We start from the raw sequence: 21,405 nt of genomic DNA on the forward strand, positions 1-21,405 counted from the left end.
AGCGACTCGCAAAATAGGTTTAGCTACTTGCTATTAGGAAGGGGAGTCCCTCCCTAATAGCGACTCAAAGGCACACCGCTTCCCCTTTGGGAAAGCATGCACAATTATTTTCTAAGGGCAGGCAGTGGTCCCAGGGACTACTGCCTGCCCTTAAAAAATGAAACTTCAAAGTTTCATTTGTTTTTTTTTTAAATGCATCCCGGAAAACAGGCTGCATTGTGGGAAAAACCTGCTTTATTTAAAAGCAGTCCCAGACATGGTGGTCTGCTGAGCCCAGCAGGCCACTATCCCGAGGAGGGCTAGCCATTCCCAATGGGATAGCAAATTGCGACAGCCGCATTAATATGCATGAGGCATGCAATTTGCAACCCCATTGGGAATTGCACACATTGTCTGAGACACTGTTGTACAGTGCATTTAGAGAGTCACAAATTGACGCAATTTGGGACTTGCTAAATGCAAGCGTTGTACATCTGGCCCTTAGACTTGTCAATTTTTTAACAAGGGGGAGATGTCATGTGAGTTAGAAACGGTGAGACCCTTTGAATTCACGTTTACCCGCTGATGAATAAAGGGTAAACAACCTTTACAACTCAACTTTTACCACGCAGTGCCTTTACGACGCAACTTTTACAACGCAAACCATTACAACGCATTGCGCTGGGGGGCGCTCTAGGATAGGGAATAGGTTTAATGTACTATCCAACACCTTCCCTACTATCCACGGGGACTGGAGTTGGAATAGTAAATTAAACAATTCACTATCCAGCGCCTAAAAGCACTATGCTTTGTGATGGTATGCGTTGTAAAAACCGCGTTGTAAAAGCATGTGATGTAAAAGCATGCGTTGTAATGTCATACATCCGAATAAAGACGTGTAAAACTAACCTCCGAGTGTAGAACTAATCATCACCTTACCACCATCTTCACCATCCATATACTACACCTGATAATCAAGGACAAACAATTAGAAGAAAAAGATTCCTCCACTCCATCAAAGACAGTCTTCCGAAAGAAAACCAAAAACATGCCAGAACACTTCAGCCCTCCAGAGATGTCAGAGTGTGACGAAAATAAACGTACCATGCGAAAACAAGAGAAGTCAAAACACCCTACTAAAAACACTAACTGCAGATCCTTTAGCATAGCAGCTAAATCTTTTTACTACAAAACCACCATCAGTGAGAACAGAAGAAAAACTCTTCAAGCTGTCAAACATTGAATCGATCCTCTCGCCGAAGGCACAATCTTTGCATCAGTCGAGAAATGCCCCTGGGTATGTTTAAAAATGTCACGAAACTCTTGGGGTCTGTACACGCTGGGATTGTGAGCCTTTTATTTTTCAGCAGGACCTTTAGGTTTCAGTCGATACGCCCTCATGTGATTTACTGTTTTGGATAAATGATATTACTGTGTGGGGTCGTGATTTACAATGTATGTATATACAGTACTCCCCTTTCTTTTCATTTTTCATTACAGCAATTTTGGTGGCAGCTTATTATGGTCTGCGCATTTACTGTTCTTTGGATACCAGAAATTTTACACTAATTTTGTGAGTAATTTTATAATATTGATTCGAGTAGGAATCCCAATCGCCGCGTGTTATGTCCATATAGATAATATTGTCCTTTGTGACTAGCCTGTACAAAATGGCTCAACAGCAACCAGCTTTTTAATACTAAAATTTGACGTGTATTGATTGAAATCCTCTTTATCTTCTTTTGATTTAGTGGAACCGCTTGGACGAATTGTGTCTTTTAAGTATATACCCTTGACATGGCTAATATATAATATGGCTTACCAGCAACCAGCTTTTTAATACTAAATTCTTGACGTGCATTGATTGAAATCCTCTTTATCTTCTTTTGATTCAGTGGAACTTCTTGGACGAATTGTGTCTTTTAAATATATACCCTTGACGTGGCTAAAATATTATCCGGATATCGAAAGTTTGCCATAGGGTAAGGAGTTCTGATGCCTTTTAAAACCTGTTAGGGCTTGATTTCTGGATCATTTCCCATATATTAATTGATCTTCTGTACTATTTTCAGCTTCTGTACTGTTTGGATCGGACGACTCCATTGACGTTATTTTTCGTCGCTTCAAGTTCTGACCAACACACTTGGTGAGAACGTCTTGTGTATAGTGTCAACTCTTGCCCTGTCCTCACTTGGGTTTTACTCAATGGCTATTTTTATCTGCTTCACCTTCTCTTGCTTTCCTCCTTTCTTTCTTCTTCTTACTCGGGTTTCATTCAATGGCTATTTTTATCTGCGTTACCTGAGGTAATTCTTTTTCATAACTTTTCACATTTGGTTCTGGTTACCAATGTCCTATATAAACCATTAAGTTGCATGACTTTTGTGTTTAGATATTTGGATCTAAATGCAAGATGTTTTCCAAGAAATATATATAGGATTATTATTGTGACCTTCTTTTTAGTTTGGCCATCTCGTCTCGTTCAAAGCACAACTGCAATGTATTTTTTAAACCTTGTTTGTTTATTGTAAATGTCATGTTGGTATGTGTTATTAATATTGGTGTACTTCTGTGTTGTTTTCAGCCCTGACGAAGCTCCCACGGTTGGGGAGCGAAACGCGTTGGCTGTCCTATAAATGAGAAAATAAAAGAATTTATTTATTGATACTACATGGTCCTGGCTACTTTATCCTTGGTGCTGCCTCTGTTCTGTTTCTTGAGAAATGCAATGCCATCAAACTCTTCTTTACCAAGATCAATAAATCATATCCAACCTTGTTGCCGCTTCCACGGTCCCTCCGCTTCCAACCATCCCCTATTGCCACACTCCTCAATGGATCTTCTTCAATCCCGTATCATGCATGGATCTCCGCAATATTCTAAACGATTAAAAGAAGACCCTTCCTTCATCTATCATTAAATTGATCCACATGGTCAGCATCTCCCTCAGCCAAGGAACACTCAGACACTATTAAGATCTTTTGACTGCTAAAGAAACCATCTCTGGGCCTAGCCGACCTCACAGACGTCAGCCCTATTACCCAACCCTTTATTTATGGGGAGATCAACAAGAAAGCAGTTGCCACGCTCTACAGGAGCACATCAGCAAGCGTTATCTTCTACAGGATGACCAATCTGTCTTCAGACCGTGCTGCAGCCCTGACACAGCCACACTCCAAGTAGTCGACAACACCCTCCTCATCAACGACAAGAAAAACTCCTGACCTCATAGTCCTGATCCTGAACATCTCTGCAGTCTTAGGCACAGACAACCATCCAGCTCTGATCAATACCCTGAAAAAATGAGTGTGATTTTCAGGCACTGTCTTGAAATGGTTCACATCCTACATCACCAACTGGCACCAGTTAATGCAAATAGGTTCCACAAATTCACAGAAATGCCCTGTCTCCAGCAGAGTACCTCCGGGCTCCATCCTTTCTCTCATCATCTTTAACCTCTACAAGGGATCTCTCTGATCCATCCTCACAGACCGCAGCATCAAGATCCATCAATATGCAGATGATTCTCAACTCTACCTTAAATTTCTTCACCCAATAACATCCTCAAATCTGCCCTGATCACACCTAGTCTTGGATGTCAACTAATGTATTAAAGTTAAATGCCACAAAGATGGAACTCTTCCTGTGTGCCACCAGCTTAAAACAGACCCAAATTTAAGCCTTGCTCTCCAAGTTAAATCTATCTGTCTTTACCCCCACCCTCAACACAGACCTCTCATTCAAGCACCACATTCAATAAGTGACAAAGAATGCCAAGTAAGCTTGATTCCAATGTCCTCTCTTGAAGAAGTTGTTTCTCCTGGAAGATGACTTCAGAACAAACATACAGGGCCTCTTCCATGGGGGTGGGGACAAGGCCTTAGTCAATGGTCTCTCCAACACCACCCTAGCTCCCCTTAAAGACAGCATACATACAGCAGCACAGCCCACCAAAGGCTTGAAGAAATCCCCACCACATTAAATGACCTGTACTGGCTCCCCTTCCAGCCTAGCTCATCTTCATGACCAGCTGCATCACATAAAGTTCTCCTTAACAAGACCCCAGCTCACCTGGCAAACAAACTCCACACGTTCAAGGAACAACATCAGTCCAGGAGCATGGATATCACCAAACTTAAGACAAACAATTGTAAGAAGACAAACCCAGAAGGCAAGCCTTCTTCGTTCATGCTCCAGGATCCCTTTCGATGCGGCATCAGCTTCAACTCACCCCCCCCCCACCTTGACCTTCCCTCAACAACAGTATCTTCTCAGGGGTCATCCCCTCGGCTTACACTCTGTATCCAGGCTATAAGTACTGCCTATATATATTAAGACTGTCAGTACCAGTAACTGATGTCCAGATTGTAAATTCTGGCCACACCTTTCCATATTCTTCTTAAATATGTAAAATCTAGACCCCCCCTCAACGGATTAACCATATCTGGACCTTGTCCTATACAGGTGCCAGCCACATGCAGGGTCTGTGAAAGACCAGACAACCAAAGAAATGATCACAGTCTTTAACAGAGAAGAGACAACCAACATGAGGGAGCGGGCACCAAACATTTACACAGTTTGTGACAGAGAACACTCACAGGAAGAGAGCAGGTACCAGCCTCTTACAGGGATGGTGACAGAGAACAGACAATCACAGCAAGAGAACATGCACCAGCCTCATTCAGGGTCTGTGATGGAGAACAGTCACAGCAAGAGAACAGGCAGGCGCCAGGTCTGGGAGAGAGATCAGACAGCAGGCACCATATAGAGTAGAAGACATGAAACGGGCAGCGAGAGAGACTGAGCGCAGATATCAAGTGCTTTCATTGTCTAGGACAGCAGTCAGACTGTTGTCCGCAGAGAGAGTCTGCAACAGAGCATGTTCCAGCCCTTTACAAAGTCTGAAGCAGGAATCAGACCCCAGCCTCTTACAGGGACAGGAACAGAGAAAACACCCAACAGAGTCATGAAGGGGTCTGAGACAAGCAACTGGCCTGAAGAAGAGAGCAGACACCAGCCCTTTACAGGGTCTGCAAGAGGAAACAGGCACCAACGTCATTCAGGGCTGCAGCTGGGAACAGGCAGGATTTGTGAGAGAGCAGGCAACCCGCTGATGCAGAGTCTGCAACAAGGAACAGGCAGCCAGGAGAGCAGGACCGACCCCAAGCATGGAGCATGGCAGCAGACAGATTGAGACCAGGAACAGCAGGGTGAAAGGTTTCGGTGCAGTGTCCATGAGACAAACTGCTTACGTTTTACTGTCCTGGCCCGAAATATCCTCTTGTGCAGGAGACCCGGCCAACGAGCCCCCAGACAAGAGCTACCAAAGAGGTCCTACTTATAACCTGAGTGGATCCCCCTCCCATGACCAGCCGATGACACTACTCAAGGTTATGGCAGCCGAGAATAGTAGTATGGTGGATGTTGCCTCAGACTCAGAGTGGAGAGCGCCTACTGACACTACCCTCCGTGTAGTATGTCATATCTGGGCTTTATCTGGCTGTATGTGCAGCATGCGTGCTTTGACACAGATCTGTCTAGCGCTGTACTACCATGAGCAGGGCCTCGCAGTGCTGTCAGGCGCAGGTACCTTCAGGCCTAGGTGTATAGGATGCAGTGCTTGGATCATTGTGAGGTGAGGCTCCAATGTGCTGTGATGGGGGCCTCGGTGAGTGTGAAATGCTTTCTGTTGTAGGGAGTATCAAAGTCTTAGTTGTAGTCAGTGCCTACAGTCCCCCTTCTCTTTGTAGCCTCCCCGCTAGTCACTTCTCCTCACACCCCTGTCCTCCATTAGAATGTTTTTAAGGCCTAGTACATTTGTTTGATGTCCATGTGAGCCCATATGCCATACCCCGCATTGCTGCACCTCTTCTGCTGTGTCTGTGCTCATGGAGCCTGTGTGCCGCACCCTGTAATGTCTCATCAAGTCTTCGGACATCGGGGGCGTGGCTTGGATGGCAAGGAGGCAGGATAACTAAGTCCGGAGCTCCCGACCCCCAAGTCGAACGAGCGGCGCGCGACAAAGGCTAACGCGAAGGAAACGCGACCAAAAGCTACGAGGGCGTGTAGGAACATAAGCGGCACCCCATGCGAGGCTTAAAAGACCAAAAGAGTAAAGAACGAGGCAACGGTGGAGAAGAAAGCGAACGGGGCAGGAGAGGAAGGAGCGACCACAAGATGGCGGCGTGACTCCAGAGGAGGAAAGGAGAACGCGGGAGGCGATAGGCAGAACCAAACCAACGCCGGCCGCAGCCAGGAGGCGATATCCAAGTAAGCGCGCCCCTGGCGAAAGGCAGATCAAAAGCCAAACGCGAACCGCAAAGCTAGCAACTAAGCCTGCAAACCCTCCGAGTGCATGAACAGCCATCTTGGCAAAGGCAAAGAAGCAAGGGGCGGCCATCTTGTCACAGCGTAAGCATAAGGCTGACAGAGAGGCGAGCCGACAACGCAGCGGCCATCTTGGCAAAGGGAGAGAGGTACGGGGCGACCATCTCTAAGCGGCGGTGAGCGAGACGGCGACCAGTCAGGCGAGATATAAGACAGAAGAAGCACTGACAGAGACACGCGCTGCGGCGCTTAGATAAGGCGTAAAGTAGGAACTGGCGAAGCGGCGCACACAAGCCTCAAGCAGACAAACAGCCGCGGTGCAGACCGATATCACAGCGGCCATCTTGGAAAAGAAAAAGAAGCATGTGGCGGCCATCTTAGCACAGCAGTAAACGATACAGCGGAGAAATAGCAAAATAGACAAAGGGTGTGCAGAGACAGGCACGCAACGGCCCAAGAGAAAGAACAGCACAGGGGAGGGGCGCACAGACAATAAGCGGGCCGAGACGAACCGGTCTGGACGCCAGCCAACACACTAAGCACACACCCCCTCAGCGCGTGGGAGACCGCGCAGCGGGAAAAAGAGACAGAGGCGAACCAAGAGAAATCGCTAAGCAAGCGTGAGAGCTGCAGAGGAGTGCAGGCGACACGAGGCGCAGCAGGGGCACCCAAAACGCAGGAGGCTGGCGGGGGCGAAGACCAGAACCAGTGTCATTAAGTGGCCGTGCAGGTTCAGAGAAGACACCCTGCCCCCACCCAGCAGCCAAACCACCAGAGCAGCAAGAGATCCAAGGGCGGAACCAAATAAACAGCAACAGAAAGAAGGCAGACTTCTAACGCATCAGGTCAGAAGAGGTTTCGATACCATGGCAGGGAAGGATGACAAGAAGATCACAAACGACCCCAAAAAGAGCAAGAATGACATTCCGGAGTCACCAGCAAAAAAACAAAACGGCCAAGGAAACGAAACGATAAACGCTGGACACACTACTGAAGAAAATCACAGAAGGCAACGACCTAACAAAGGCCACAAAAAAGACCGTGGACAGTATTCAAATGGAGCGGATAGCAATAAGAGCCGAGCAAAGCAGGGCCAACGGAAGGCTAGATGAAGCGGAGAAAAGAGTGAGCCATCTCGAAGACCGCACAGGGTCAATGCACAAAGACCTGGGCTTAGTGATAAGGAGAACCTCAACACTAAAAAGAGCAATGGCGGAACAGGAGCACAGAAGCCGCAAAGGTAACGTCAGACTGCTGGGAGTCCCCGAAGAGGAAGAAGACACCCCCGGCGCGTGCGCCCTGATGCTGGAGACCATAATTCCGAAGCTTACCGGCCTTAGCATCGACAGGGCATTCGAGATCGAAAAAGCCTACCGCATCCCAGCTAAGAAACCGGCAAACTGCGACATCCCGAGACCAATAATCTGCAAGCCCTTACGAGCCAACCATACGGACGCCATATTCGCTGTAGCTAGGAAAGGCCACCCAATGTTGATCAATGGCAAGAAGGTGACAATCACTCAAGACTTTTCAAAAATCACAGTTGAAGTAAGTAAAGGGTTCCTAGCCCTACGAGATCAACTGCGCAGAAACAACATCACCTTCACCTTCGCTGGCCCGTCCAGAATGAGGATAACGGACAGACATGGAAGCAAACTCTTTGAGGACCGCAGCGACCTACGGAGATACTTAAAGGGCCCGGAACCAGAGGAAATGGAGCTACTAAGCCCAGGAGCAAAGCGAAGAGCGTCATCGGACGGAGCGGAGGGCGGAGCTGAGGGCGGAGCTGAGGGCGGAGCTGAGGGAGGAGGGAAGTGAAACAAGGGCAAAGAAGAATACAACACGGGCAAAACCTGCGTAAACCTTGTGAGTCTAGGCCCCCGACCTAAAGCTGCAACAGAGACTACTTGCACGCACTGACAATCAAGAGAACTTAAGTAGAGCAAGCTCTCGAGCCAAGCAAGGCGCGACACGTACTAAACTACCTCAGACAACGCACATTGGTGCACGCACATAGACACAACCGCATCTACCTCCACAGGGGAAAGGGAGTAGCTGCGGCCTACCAAGAAGAAGACAACCAGCTATATCCTTTTCAAAACCCTGTAACCCAGACCGATTCAGAATAACAAATAAGAGACACTAACCGAACTAAGTGTGCCAACACCATGCAAAGACACAAGGGCGAGAGCGCTACGCCTTCCCAACAGACAGAGACTTGGGGGGGGGGGGGGGGAGAGCGGGAGGACCTTTGCTGTTGCACACCCACAATTCCACAGGCGGAGGGTGGGGGGGAGGGCGGGAGGATGAGGGAGAAGGGGGGGACAAGTAGACCGAAAAGCGAATGGTACAGTACGTAAATGTATAACTAGACTATCTTTTTCTTCATATATCTTTTTCCCACCTATCACCCCACACCCAACACGCCAGTCCTCGGGGGAGGCTCTTAGGAAGATCCAAGGAAGACCAAAAAAATATTCAGCAATGCATCTAGTGAAGAACACGGAAGACAGCGATAACACCAGACCACCATGAATAACACACCAAAAGCCAAACTAACCACAAACCTCAAGGTGGTATCCATGAACGTAAAAGGCCTCAACCACCCAATCAAACGGAGGAAAATACTAGACCACCTAGCCAAACTGGAAGGCGACATCTACACACTGCAAGAAACCAAGCTCACAGAAGAAGAAGCAAAGCTTTTGAAAGCATGGTGGATCGGGGAAGTCTTCTGCTCGCCGGCAAATGGGAAGAAACGAGGTGTAATCACCATACTGAGCAAGAAAGCTAACCTGACCCTGAAAAACTCAAGCGCAGATGAGGAAGGGCGAGTACTAATAACGAGCCTACTGAGAGGAGAAGAACAAATACATATAGCCAACATTTACGGGCCAAACTCCGAGGATAAGAAATTCTGGCAGGAAGTGGAAACGATGCTCTCCAACATTCCTCAAGAAGACCTCTTGCTGGTAGCAGGTGACATGAACAGGGTAATGGACCAACCTACGGACAGACACCCACATAGAATAAGCCACGAATCTCAAAACACCAACACCCTGAAGGACCTGTGCACCAAACTACACCTTGCTGACCCATGGAGGCTACAAAATCCAAGTGCACGTGAATACACCTTTTAGTCGCATCCACATAATTCCTACAGTAGGATAGACTACATATTGATGTCTAATACCCACACCCACCTAATCGACCACACAGAAATCGCGCCAATAACCATCTCTGACCATGCACACATCACACTATCACTACATGGAAGACACAACGAGAGGCCAACGAGAAGATGGCGGCTAAATGATGACATCCTGCAGAACAAAGACAACGTGAAGGAAATCGAAGACGCAATAAACGAATACCTAGAATACAATGACAACGATGAAGTAGGGAAAAGCACCATCTGGGACGTCCTCAAACTACGCTAAGAGGGAAAATTATCAACATCAAAGCAAGAATGAACCGTGGCAGGAACAAGAAGATCGGCGAACTGGAGGAGGTAATAACACAACTGGAGAGAGGGCACTGCGCCAACATTATGGACAAGAATACCCTGACCACACTAACGAAGAGGAAATATGAGCTGAACAAAATTCTAAGTGAAAGAGCCGGCACGTGGCTGAATAAGTTCAAATCCATAAACGTATGTGCCGCCAACAAGGCGGGGAAACAACTGGCATCATACCTAAAAGCAAAACAGAGGCAACACACAATCGCAGCCATAACAGACAAAACTAATAGGTCCCAAACGACGAACAAAGGTATACTCGAGGTATTCAGGCAGTTCTACCAGGAACTATACACCGAGGACAAGAACCTAAAAGCAGACGGCGGCACAGCCATGCTCAACGATACCACCCTGCCAGAACTCACTCCAGACAAAAGAACAGCACTAGAAGTGGACATAGCGGACACAGAAATCGAAATAGCCATCAACCAGCTCAAACCGAACAAGGCACCAGGTCCGGACAGGTACACGGCAAAGTTCTACAGGATTTTCGGCCAACAACTAAAACCACTAATGGCGGAAACATACACTCACTGCATACAAAGAGGCAAGATGACTGAGTCCATGGGCGAAGCGAATATCACAATAATCCCCAAGGAGGGGAAGGACCCACAATACCCGCAGAACTACAGACCGATCTCGCTCATAAATGTTGACTGTAAGATATACGCGAAGATACTGGCCAATAGACTGAACAAGGTTCTGCCAAACCTGATCCACAACTCGCAAGTAGGATACATCAAAAACAGACTATCGCAAGACAACACAAAACTGCTGTGCCATCTCATCAACCACACTACACACAGCAACAAACAGGCGGTGATGATAGCACTAGACGCGGAAAAAGCGTTTGACAGAGTCTCCTGGCCATTCCTAAACAACTGTATGAGCAGGTTCGGGCTAGGGAACAAATACAGATCGATGGTGATGGCCCTGTACAACGAACCAAAAGCAAAAGTGGTAGTAAATGGGAGCGCTTCGGAAACACTCACACTGGGTAGAGGCACCAGGCAAGGCTGCCCCCTCTCACCAGGCCTCTTCCTTCTAGCACTAGAACCTCTACTAGCCAGAATAAGACACAATAACGAAATAGCAGGCGTCAAAATCAAAGAAAAAAACGTCTAACTGGCAGCATACGCGGACGACATCCTCATCACAACTACTAACCCGTCAGCGTCAATAACAGCACTCATGGACACAATAGGGGAATACGCCGAAGCCTCGGGATACAAGCTCAATAAAGACAAATCAGAATGTAAGCCAATGAACATCCACACCACCAGAGAGGTGCTTGGTGACTCAGGACTGACATGGCAGACGAAACCACTCAAATACCTTGGCCTGCTTTTCGGGAGAGACCTAACATCCACATTAGAACACAACGAGGAGTCAACCCTGAAGAAGATAAAAGAAAGACTAGACCTGTGGTCACCCAAATACATAAGCTAGTGGGGCAGGATCGAAACAATAAAGATGATGGTAACGCCAGCCATCAACTATACGCTCAGCATGCTACCGCTCCTGATGACAGACACATTCCACAAAAAACTGGACAAACTCATAAACAGCTTCATATGGAGAAGCAAGAAACCTAGAATCAACCTACAGAAGCTAAGATTAACGAAAGACCTTGGAGGACTCAACCTAGCGAATTTTAAAAATTTACAAACAGCCTGCCTAGCGAGGCAAGGGAGCTTCTGGCTAGACAACACCCAAAGCTACGAACCTGTTTGGTTAGAGGTGGAAAGGAACATTCTGGAGGGGCTAAACCCTGCAGCGCTTCTAACCGCGAACAAGCACCCCCAAAGACTGAACCCGATACTGCGGCACACAAAGGAGGCACTGATGAAAATAGACAAACGTATGGCACGGAAACTGAAAGGCACGACATGGGAATCGATCTGGTTCAACACAAAGTTAACTTACCAAGGAGCAACAATGCACAATGATACATGGATAGAGAAAGGAATAAGCCTCCCAAGCCAGCTATAAACTAAACAGTCACCATTAACATTCCAAAACCTGCAACAACTACACGGGCTCCCGAACCGGGAACTTTACACCTTCCTGAAGATCAAAACAGCCATAACGAAAGCGAATCTAAGCAAGGAAGAACCAACCATCATCAAATACTTGCAAACTCTAAACTCGGCAGGCCACCAAACGGCAAAGATATACAAGCTCCTCAACCCAACTGCATCGTCACTCAATAAGAAAACAACGAACACGTGGGAACAACTCCTGGGAAGGCGGCTAAACGACAGCGAACGAGTCAAACTGTGGCGCTCGGCATCGACAAACAAGATAACCCCACAACTAGCCCAGACAAAATTCTGGCTACTCCACAGAGCCTACTGGACACCGTCAAGACTCCACAAAATAGGCATCACAGAATCAGGCGATTGCTGGAACTGCCGGAAAGAGGAAGGAACTCTAGAACACCTGATCTTCAGCTGCACTAAAGTCAGGAAGTTCTGGATGAAAGTGAACAGCTTCCTGAACGATGTATTCGATAAAGACTTAACAATCAGCTTTGTAAGCCTGGCCACAGAACACATGACAGCAGACCTAAACAGCAAAGAAGAAAGAGACCTACTAGACTTACTGATCACAGCAGCCCTAAAAATAATCCTGACGAACTGGAAAAACACAGCCAAAGCCAATTTTAAAACATGGATGAACTGGGTCACCTTTCTCAGAGGAGCAGACAACATAACGGGAATTTCTCAAAGGAACACAACCCAAAAGAAGAGATGTGGGAGCTCCTAGATGCACAGCTGACGAGACCCCAGCCAAGGACATACAACTAGCCCCCCCCCCCTCTCTCTTTTTTTTTCTCCTCTCTTTCTCGGAGAACACGAAGGCGAAGCATACCACATTTTGTACTGTATATCAGAAAGCCAGATGTATATTCCACGTTTTTATATTTGAATAAAACGTTTTTAAATAAAAAAAAAAAAGTCTTCTGACATCGATAACTCACACTGCAGTGCTACACTGAGTCCTTGGAGTACAGTGCAAGGTCCCAAAACACCCACACACATCCCTTCTGATCCTCTGCAGCCACCTCTGTGGCTCACAGTATGCAACCCATGATCACAGCGCTCCGACAGACACACTTTGTGCTCTTTTGCAGGTTCTTCTATAGGCCTCACAGAGTGTATTCACTTACAATCACTAAACACCAACAAACATACCTTCTATTTTTCAGCAGCCTTCTCTGGGGACACACAACACTCCCAAAATATACATTGTATCCTCTGAAAGACTTAACATGTGCATTCACTTGTGAATCGTGAACATCCACACACACACCATGTGCTCCTCTGCAGCTTCTTCCACTGTGGAACTCACTTGAGAACCGTGAACACCCACATACACTCCTTGCACAGACTTCTCTTTGGGTCCACGGGTGCATTAGGATTCATAAACATCCACACACATACCCTGTGCTCTTCAGCAGCCTCCTGTGTGGACTCTCTGGTGCCCTTGTGATTACCTGAACACCCACAGACACACCCCGTTCTCTTCTGCAGTCTCCTCAATGGCATACACAGGGAGTGTGACCAGATGACTCCACACCACCGGGACACAACATTTCTAGGCTTTGGACTCAACAGATCAGGGCATTCTGGGAGTTGTAGTCTTGTTTCATTTTACTTGGCCCTACTGCTTCAACACACCAGATGAAAATAATATGTAAAAGCAAAATCCAGGAATGCAAAAGTGGTGTCCCAGTGACATGGAGCCATCTGGCCACCCTATCAAAACGGTGACTTATGATCTCTGAACACTCTCACACACAGCGTGTGCTCTCCGGCTGCCCCTTAGTGTGGCTCTCCAAGCGACTCAGTGATCCCTGAATGCCCACAGACGTACCTTGTGCTCCTCTGCAGCCTCCTCTACAGGACTTGCTGGATGTGTTTTATGCTCCTTGGACTCCCGGCAGACCAAACATATCAGCCTCTGATCCTCTGCACAGAACAGCAGCTGTGCCTGGTTATGTTTCTCGCACAGATTCTCCTCCGGGGGCTTCACGGGGGGCAAACGAAGCTGTTTTGCAATTTCCACCATGTTCCCCAGCTGCCTGTTGGGCCGTAGGTTTTTCCCTGAAGATATTTGCCTGCACTGTGGACAGGGGAAGTTTCCATCTCTTCCCTCCCACATCTGAGTGATGCAGGAGCGGCAGTAGTTGTGTCCACACTCGGTCATCACCGGATCAGTAAAATATTCCAAACAGATGGAACAAGAGGCCTCTTCCTGGAGGTTCCCGAACGGAGCTGCTGCCGCCATGATGCAGGAATGAAGGAAGTGAAGGTAAGTTTCAGTTTCTCTCTGTGTGCAGTGGGTGTGTCTGTGCGTCCGTCCCTCTCTGTGCGTCTGCCCCTCTGTGTGCAGTGGGTGTGTCTGTGCGTCTGCCCAGCTCTGCCTGCGCTGGAACTTCCGGGTTCAAGTTACAGTCACAGAACTGACTCCTCTGCAGCCTGTGCTCTGACTCGAGGTTTCCCTCCTTTCTCGGCTAAAATACCAGCAGTTTGGTTTTGTTCTCAGATTCTGTGCCAGGAGCGGTCACCTAAATATGGATTTGTGTTAGTACCTTATATTTATGACAATTTCTTCCTGCATTTTCTCTTTTACTTAATGTTTCAAAGGCTTACAAATAACTGCTTTTCTCAATTATCACACTAATGATTCATTATCGGGGTCACTGGAATTACCCACAATCGTATGACCAATTTATGCCGCAGGGTTGCCTGAATTACACAGCGAGGTGAGGCAAATTATGCGGCGTAAAAACAATCTCTGACCGCATTATTTCAATATCGTGGAATTCTTTCTCACACAATCACTGTCTGAGCAGAGGTTTCATCTCATTAGTGCAGTTGAACACCTCACTGCAACATTCATCAGGTAAATGGTGACCAGTGAAGCCTTGAAAGGGGCTGCCACTATGGGTGCTTTTTAGTCATTTTTAGGTCTCGCCTAGCGTATTGTGTAAGCAACTGCTATGCAAGAGATATAGGGCCCGATGTAGGTCGCCAATTACCGGTCGGTAACGTCCGGTTTCGGCCGTTACTGACCGGTATGTGGGATTTGACATGTAGGTAGGCATAATTTACAGAATCAGTATATTTACCGATTCGGTAAATTTACCGATTCTGTAAAATACCGAATCGGTAAATTTACGGAATCGGTAAATACAGATGTAGGTGGCACTGAAAACAGTGCCACAGGCCATTACCGATTCGTTATTTACCATGTAATACTATTACATGGTAAATAACGAATTCCAGTGTACATGCACCTGTGCCATGTGGCACACAGACATGCCCTAAGGGCATGTATGTGTGTCACATGGCACACAAGCCAGAAACAGGAGTGCAACAGGGTGTCAAAGTGACACCCTGTCCCCATGGCAATTCGGTATTTTTACTGATTCTGTAATTACCGAATCGGTATTTGCCATTGATTCCTATGGGCTTGGCCCATAGGAATCAATGGCAAATACCGATTCGGTAATTACAGAATCGGTAAATACCAAATCATACCGATTCGGTATTTTTTACCGAATTTTTACCTACATTTGATTTACCGATTCATGAATACAGAATCGGTAAAATTCTGTATTTATGAATCGGTAAATCACATTTACCTACATCTAGGCCATAGAGAGCTGCTCCAGGAAAGCTTACCAAGGGGCTTTTCAATGCGGATTAGGGACAGTGCATGTGCTCCGTGCGCGTGCACAAACCAGCCACGTCACAAACCACCATTTGTCTGTGCCTCAGAGACTTCAAAGCTGCCGCTCCCTGCCCCCGCATCAGACTTCAAAGGAATGCGCTCCCCGCCCCCCCCCGCCACAGCAATGCTGAGAGCTTGTTAATCCTCCTTGTGATAAAACCAGCCACTGCCGCTCCCGGGAAAGTTTGCTCGAGCTGTCTCCTCACTAAACCCCACCTCTCGGTCTTGTTCGTCTTCACGTCTCATCCTTTCTTCTCAGCGCCCCTCTCGTTCACCCTCCGTCTTCTTCATTTCTCTCCACTCCCTTGTCATATTTTTATTTAACTCCTTTCTCGCATTTTATTCTCTCTTCTTGTTTCCCTTCTCTGCGTTCCTCTCACCTCGCATCTCACCCCCACCCGTACTTCTGTTCTCTTTTGCTTTCTCTTCCGTTTTCTCTTCTTACCTCACCTCATCACTCTTTCTTCCTCTTAGTCTCTTTCTTTCATGTATTACCTTGTCTCTTAAATTCCTTTATCTTTCCTGTATTCTCCGTTTAATTTTATTTCCCTCATCTCCTTTCCTTCCCCTGCCTCTCTCTGTTTTATTTCCATGACTTTTTCTCTAGTCGCTCCTCATTTCACATCGTTTCCTTTCACATTTTTCTCTTCTTCTCATCCACACTTCCCTGAACCTAACTCCCAATCTCCTTTCTTTCCTGTAGGTGTTATCCTGTCTTCTCTCCTTCCCTCTTGCGGAACTTCTTCTGTCCCCTCTCTTTTCATTCATTCTTTCATTCTTCCTCTCCTTCACCCTTCTACCCAACTCTTGCCTCGCGAACTCCTACAACCTCGTGTCATTTCCTTGTGCACAGAAGTGATCTGGTCCCTCCTGGGGTTTTAAGCGTAGAAATGATTGAAGGCCCAGTGTGTTCACATTCAGGTGTCAGACTTTAGTGCCTGATGGCATTTCATACGTAGCGCTCTAGCAATGTATGCAGACGCTTGTTTATTTCTGCAGTGTGTCACTTATAAAGTGTTAAATGTAGAGGCCGACTCATTTTCTCAGCAGCTGGGGAATTCCCAGTCCGACTAAACTGTGTCCTTCCCAGTGGCTATAATATACTCACTATCAAATTTGACAAGAGCTCTTTTGGACAGTTAGGTGCTGAGTGTACGATCTGTCACAAGGGCCTCTGGAATTAAACGGTAAAGGAGGACCCAAGGTCAGGCTAACTCAATCAATTAGCAGAATGCTTCAGCATATCATGTAACGGTATACGCTTGTTATTTTATCAATTCATTAAAGATGCATATTATACAGCAGATTATGGAATATGTGGCAAATACAGTAAATTCACTACTATACCGGAAACACCGCAGATTAAACCGCATAATTAGTGGCCCTGATTATAACACAACTTGCAGGAATTGCTAGCTCTGATATATGGAGGATAATGGATGTTCTGAACACGTAAGAAAGTACGTGTTGTATTTTATTAAATAACATACCAAAATTATGAGAGACATACCATGCTCAAAACCTTTTCTTACTGCCTCAAGCCCCCCCATTTCTATCTTCAATCATCTCTCACTTTTCTTTGTTCTCGCTCCAAGTACCCCCCTACCTCTCGCTTCTCTGTTTCTCCTTCTGTCTTTCTTACTCCTACCAATCCGGTTATAGTCCTCTTCCACCTACAACACGCCTCACACTGCTGCACGCCACACACTGCTGCACACCACACACTGCTGCATGCCACACACTGCTGCATGCCACACACTGCTGCACGCCTCACACTGCTGCACGCCACACACTGCTGCACGCCACAAACTGCTGCACGCCACACACTGCTGCACGTCTCACACTGCTGCACGCCTCACACTGCTGCACGCCACACACTGCTGCACGCCACACACTGCTGCACGCCACAAACTGCTGCACGCCACACACTGCTGCACGTCTCACACTGCTGCACGCCTCACACTGCTGCACGCCTCACACTGCTGCCCGCCTCACAATGCTGCACGCCACACACTGCTGCACGCCTCACACTGCTGCATGCCTCACACTGCTGCATGCCCCACACTGCTGCACGCCTCACACTGCTGCACGCCTCACTCTACCACCCTACTGCCCTCACTCACTCTACCGCCCTCACTCACTCTATCCCCCTCACTCACTCACTCTATCGCCCTCCCTCACTCTATCTATCGCCCTCCCTCACTCTATCTATCGCCCTCCCTCACTCTGTCTATCGCCCTCCCTCACTCTATCTATCGCCCTCCCTCACTCTATCTATCTATCTATCACCCTCCCTCTATCTATCTATCGTCCTCCCTCACTCTATCTATCTATCTATCTATCGTCCTCCCTCTATCTATCTATCCCCCTCCTCTATCTATCGCCCTCCCTCTATCTATCACCCTCCCTCTATCTATCGCCCTCCCTCCCTCTATCGCCCTCCCTCTCCTCAACCCGCCTCCTTCTCTACCTCCCTGTTCTCTTCTCTCGTGCTGTTTTGCTTCTCTCTTCCACCCCACCTCCTTCATTACCTCCCTGTTCTCTTCTCCTGTGCTAATCTGCTCCTCTCTTCCACCCCACCTCCTTCTTTAACTCCCCGTTCTCTTCTGCTGTGCTGATCTGCTCCTCTCTTCCACCCACCTCCTTCTCTAACTCCCTGTTCTCTTCTCTTCTCCTGTGCTGATCTGCTGCTCTCTTCCACCCACCTCCTTCTTTAACTCCCTGTTTTCTTCTCCTGTGCCGATCTGCTGTTCTCTTCCACCCGCCTCCTTTTTAACTCCCTGTTCTCTTCTCCTGTGCTGATCTGCTGTTCTCTTCCACGCCGCCTCCTTCATTAACTCCCTGTTCTCTTCTCCTGTGCCGATCTGCTGTTCTCTTCCACCCGCCTCCTTTTTAACTCCCTGTTCTCTTCTCCTGTGCTGATCTGCTGCTCTCTTCCACCCCACCTCCTTCTTTAACTCCCTGTTCTCTTCTCCTGTGCTGATCTGCTGCTCTCTTCCACCCCACCTCCTTCTCTACCGCTCCTGTTCTCTCCGCAGCAGGTAAAGTCTTACTGCTCCACTCCTGTTCTCTCTGCAGCAGGTAAAGTCTTACTGCTCCTCTCCTGTTCTCTCTGCAGTGGGTAAAGTCTTACTTCTCCGATCCCGTTCTCTCAGCAGCAGGTAAAGTCTTACTGCTCCGCTCCTGTTCTCTCTGTAGCAGGTAAAGTCTTACTGCTCCGCTCCTGTTCTCTCTGTGGCAGGTAAAGTCTTACTGCTCCACTCCTGTTCTTTCTGCAGCAGGTAAAGTCTTACTGCTCCGCTCCTGTTCTCTCTGCAGCAGGTAAAGTCTTACTGCTCCACTCCTGTTCTCTCTGCAGTAGGTAAAGTCTTACAGCTCCACTCCTGTTCTCTCTGTGGTAGGTAAAGTCTTACTGCTCCGCTCCTGTTCTCTCTGTGGCAGGTAAAGTCTTACTGCTCCGCTCCTGTTCTCTCTGCAGCAGGTAAAGTCTTACTGCTCCGCTCCTGTTCTCTCTGTGGTAGGTAAAGTCTTACTGCTCCGCTCCTGTTCTCTCTGTGGCAGGTAAAGTCTTACTGCCCTGCTCCTGTTCTCTCTGCGGCAGGTAAAGTCTTACTGCTCCGCACCTGTTCTCTCTGTGGCAGGTAAAGTCTTACTGCTCCACTCCTGTTCTCTCTGTAGCAGGTAAAGTCTTACTGCTCCTCTCCTGTTCTCCCTTCAGCAGGTAAAGTCTTACTGCTCCGCTCCTGTTCTCTCAGCAGCGGATAAAGTCTTACTGCTCCTCTCCTGTTCTCTCTGTAGCAGGTAAAGTCTTACTGCTCCTCTCCTGTTCTCTCTGTGGCAGGTAAAGTCTTACTGCTCCGCTCCTGTTCTCTCAGCAGCGGATAAAGTCTTACTGCTCCTCTCCTGTTCTCTCTGTGGCAGGTAAAGTCTTACTGCTCCGCTCCTGTTCTCTCTGCAGCGGATAAAGTCTTACTGCTCCTCTCCTGTTCTCTCTGTAGCAGGTAAAGTCTTACTGCTCTGCTCCTGTTCTCTCAGCAGCAGGTAAAGTCTTACTGCTCCGCTCCTGTTCTCTCTGTGGCAGGTAAAGTCTTACAGGTCCACTCCTGTTCTCTCTGCAGCGGGTAAAGTCTTACTGCTCCACACCTGTTCTCTGTGCAGCGGGTAAAGTCTTACTGCTCCACTCCTGTTCTCTCTGCAGCGGGTAAAGTCTTACAGGTCCACTCCTGTTCTCTCTGCAGCGGGTAAAGTCTTACTGCTCCGCTCCTGTTCTCTCTGCAGTGGACAAAGTCTTACTGCTCCGCACCTGTTCTCTCTGCAGCAGGTAAAGTCTTACAGCTCCACTCCTGTTCTCTCTGTTGCAGGTAAAGGCTTACTGCTCCGCTCCTGTTCTCTCTGCTGCAGGTAAAGTCTTACTGCTCTGCTCCTGTTCTCCCTTCGGCAGGTAAAGTCTTACTGCTCCGCTCCTGTTCTCTCTGCTGCAGGTAAAGTCTTACTGCTCCGCTCCTGTTCTCTCTGTGGCAGGTAAAGTATTACAGCTCCACTCCTGTTCTCTCAGCAGCAGGTGAAGTCTTACTGCTCCACTCCTGTTCTCTCTGTGGCAGGTAAAGTATTACAGCTCCACTCCTGTTCTCTCAGCAGCAGGTGAAGTCTTACTGCTCCACTCCTGTTCTCTCTGCGGCAGGTAAAGTCTTAGTGCGCCCATCCTGTTCTCTCTGTGGCAGGTAACGTCTTACTGCTCCACTCCTGTTCTCTCTGTGGCAGGTAAAGTCTTACTGCTCCGCTCCTGTTCTCTCTGTGGCAGGTAAAGTATTACAGCTCCACTCCTGTTCTCTCTGTGGCAGGTAACGTCTTACTGCTCCGCTCCTGTTCTCTCTGTTGCAGGTAAAGGCTTACTGCTCCGCTCCTGTTCTCTCTGCTGCAGGTAAAGTCTTACTGCTCTGCTCCTGTTCTCCCTTCGGCAGGTAAAGTCTTACTGCTCCGCTCCTGTTCTCTCTGCTGCAGGTAAAGTCTTACTGCTCCGCTCCTGTTCTCCCTTCGGCAGGTAAAGTCTTACTGCTCCGCTCCTGTTCTCTCTGCAGCAGGTAAAGACTTACTGCTCCGCTCCTGTTCTCTCAGCAGCAGGTAAAGTCTCACTGCGCCGCTCCTGTTCTCTATGCTGCAGGTAAAGTCTTACTGCTCCTCTCCTGTTCTCTCAGCAGCAGGTAAAGTCTTACTGCTCCTCTCCTGTTCTCTCTGCTGCAGGTAAAGTCTTACTGCTCCGCTCCTGTTCTCCCTTCGGCAGGTAAAGTCTTACTGCTCCGCTCCTGTTCTCTCTGCTGCAGGTAAAGTCTAACTGCTCCGCTCCTGTTCTCTCTGCAGCAGGTAAAGTCTTACTGCTCCGCTCCTGTTCTCTCAGCAGCAGGTGAAGTCTCACTGCGCCGCTCCTGTTCTCTCTGCTGCAGGTAAAGTCTTACTGCTCCTCTCCTGTTCTCTCAGCAGCAGGTAAAGTCTTACTGCTCCTCTCCTGTTCTCTCTGCTGCAGGTAAAGTCTTACTGCTCCGCTCGTGTTCTCTCTGCTGCAGGTAAAGTCTTACTGCTCCGCTCCTGTTCTCCCTTCGGCAGGTAAAGTCTTACTGCTCCTCTCCTGTTCTCTCTGCTGCAGGTAAAGTCTCACTGCGCCGCTCCTGTTCTCTCTGCTGCAGGTAAAGTCTTACTGCTCCTCTCCTGTTCTCTCAGCAGCAGGTAAAGTCTCACTGCTCCACTCCTGTTCTCTCTGTGGCAGGTAAAGTCTTACTGCTCCTCTCCTGTTCTCTCTGTAGCAGGTAAAGTCTTACTGCTCCGCTCCTGTTCTCTCTGCA

The 21,405-nt window shown here is 48.0% G+C and overlaps 1 protein-coding gene across 3 annotated transcripts in view; it reads right to left on the reverse strand.

Moving 5' to 3' along the window:
* Positions 1–14,305, reverse strand: part of LOC144754199 (E3 ubiquitin-protein ligase TRIM39-like) — a 197,630-nt gene extending 183,325 nt beyond the window's left edge. Inside the window, exon 1 of one of the 3 annotated variants that reach the window (XM_078641786.1) lies at positions 13,706–14,305. In XM_078641786.1, the coding sequence (XP_078497912.1) occupies positions 13,706–14,119 (414 nt within the window). In that variant the 5' untranslated portion in view covers positions 14,120–14,305. The remainder of the gene's footprint in view (positions 1–13,705) is intronic. The other 2 variants (XM_078641785.1, XM_078641784.1) reach the window with 2 other exon arrangements.
* Between the last annotated feature and the right edge of the window lie 7,100 nt (positions 14,306–21,405).

The sequence above is a fragment of the Lissotriton helveticus genome, chromosome 5_1 (genome assembly GCF_964261635.1).
Source record: "Lissotriton helveticus chromosome 5_1, aLisHel1.1, whole genome shotgun sequence".
Lineage (NCBI taxonomy): Eukaryota > Metazoa > Chordata > Amphibia > Caudata > Salamandridae > Lissotriton > Lissotriton helveticus.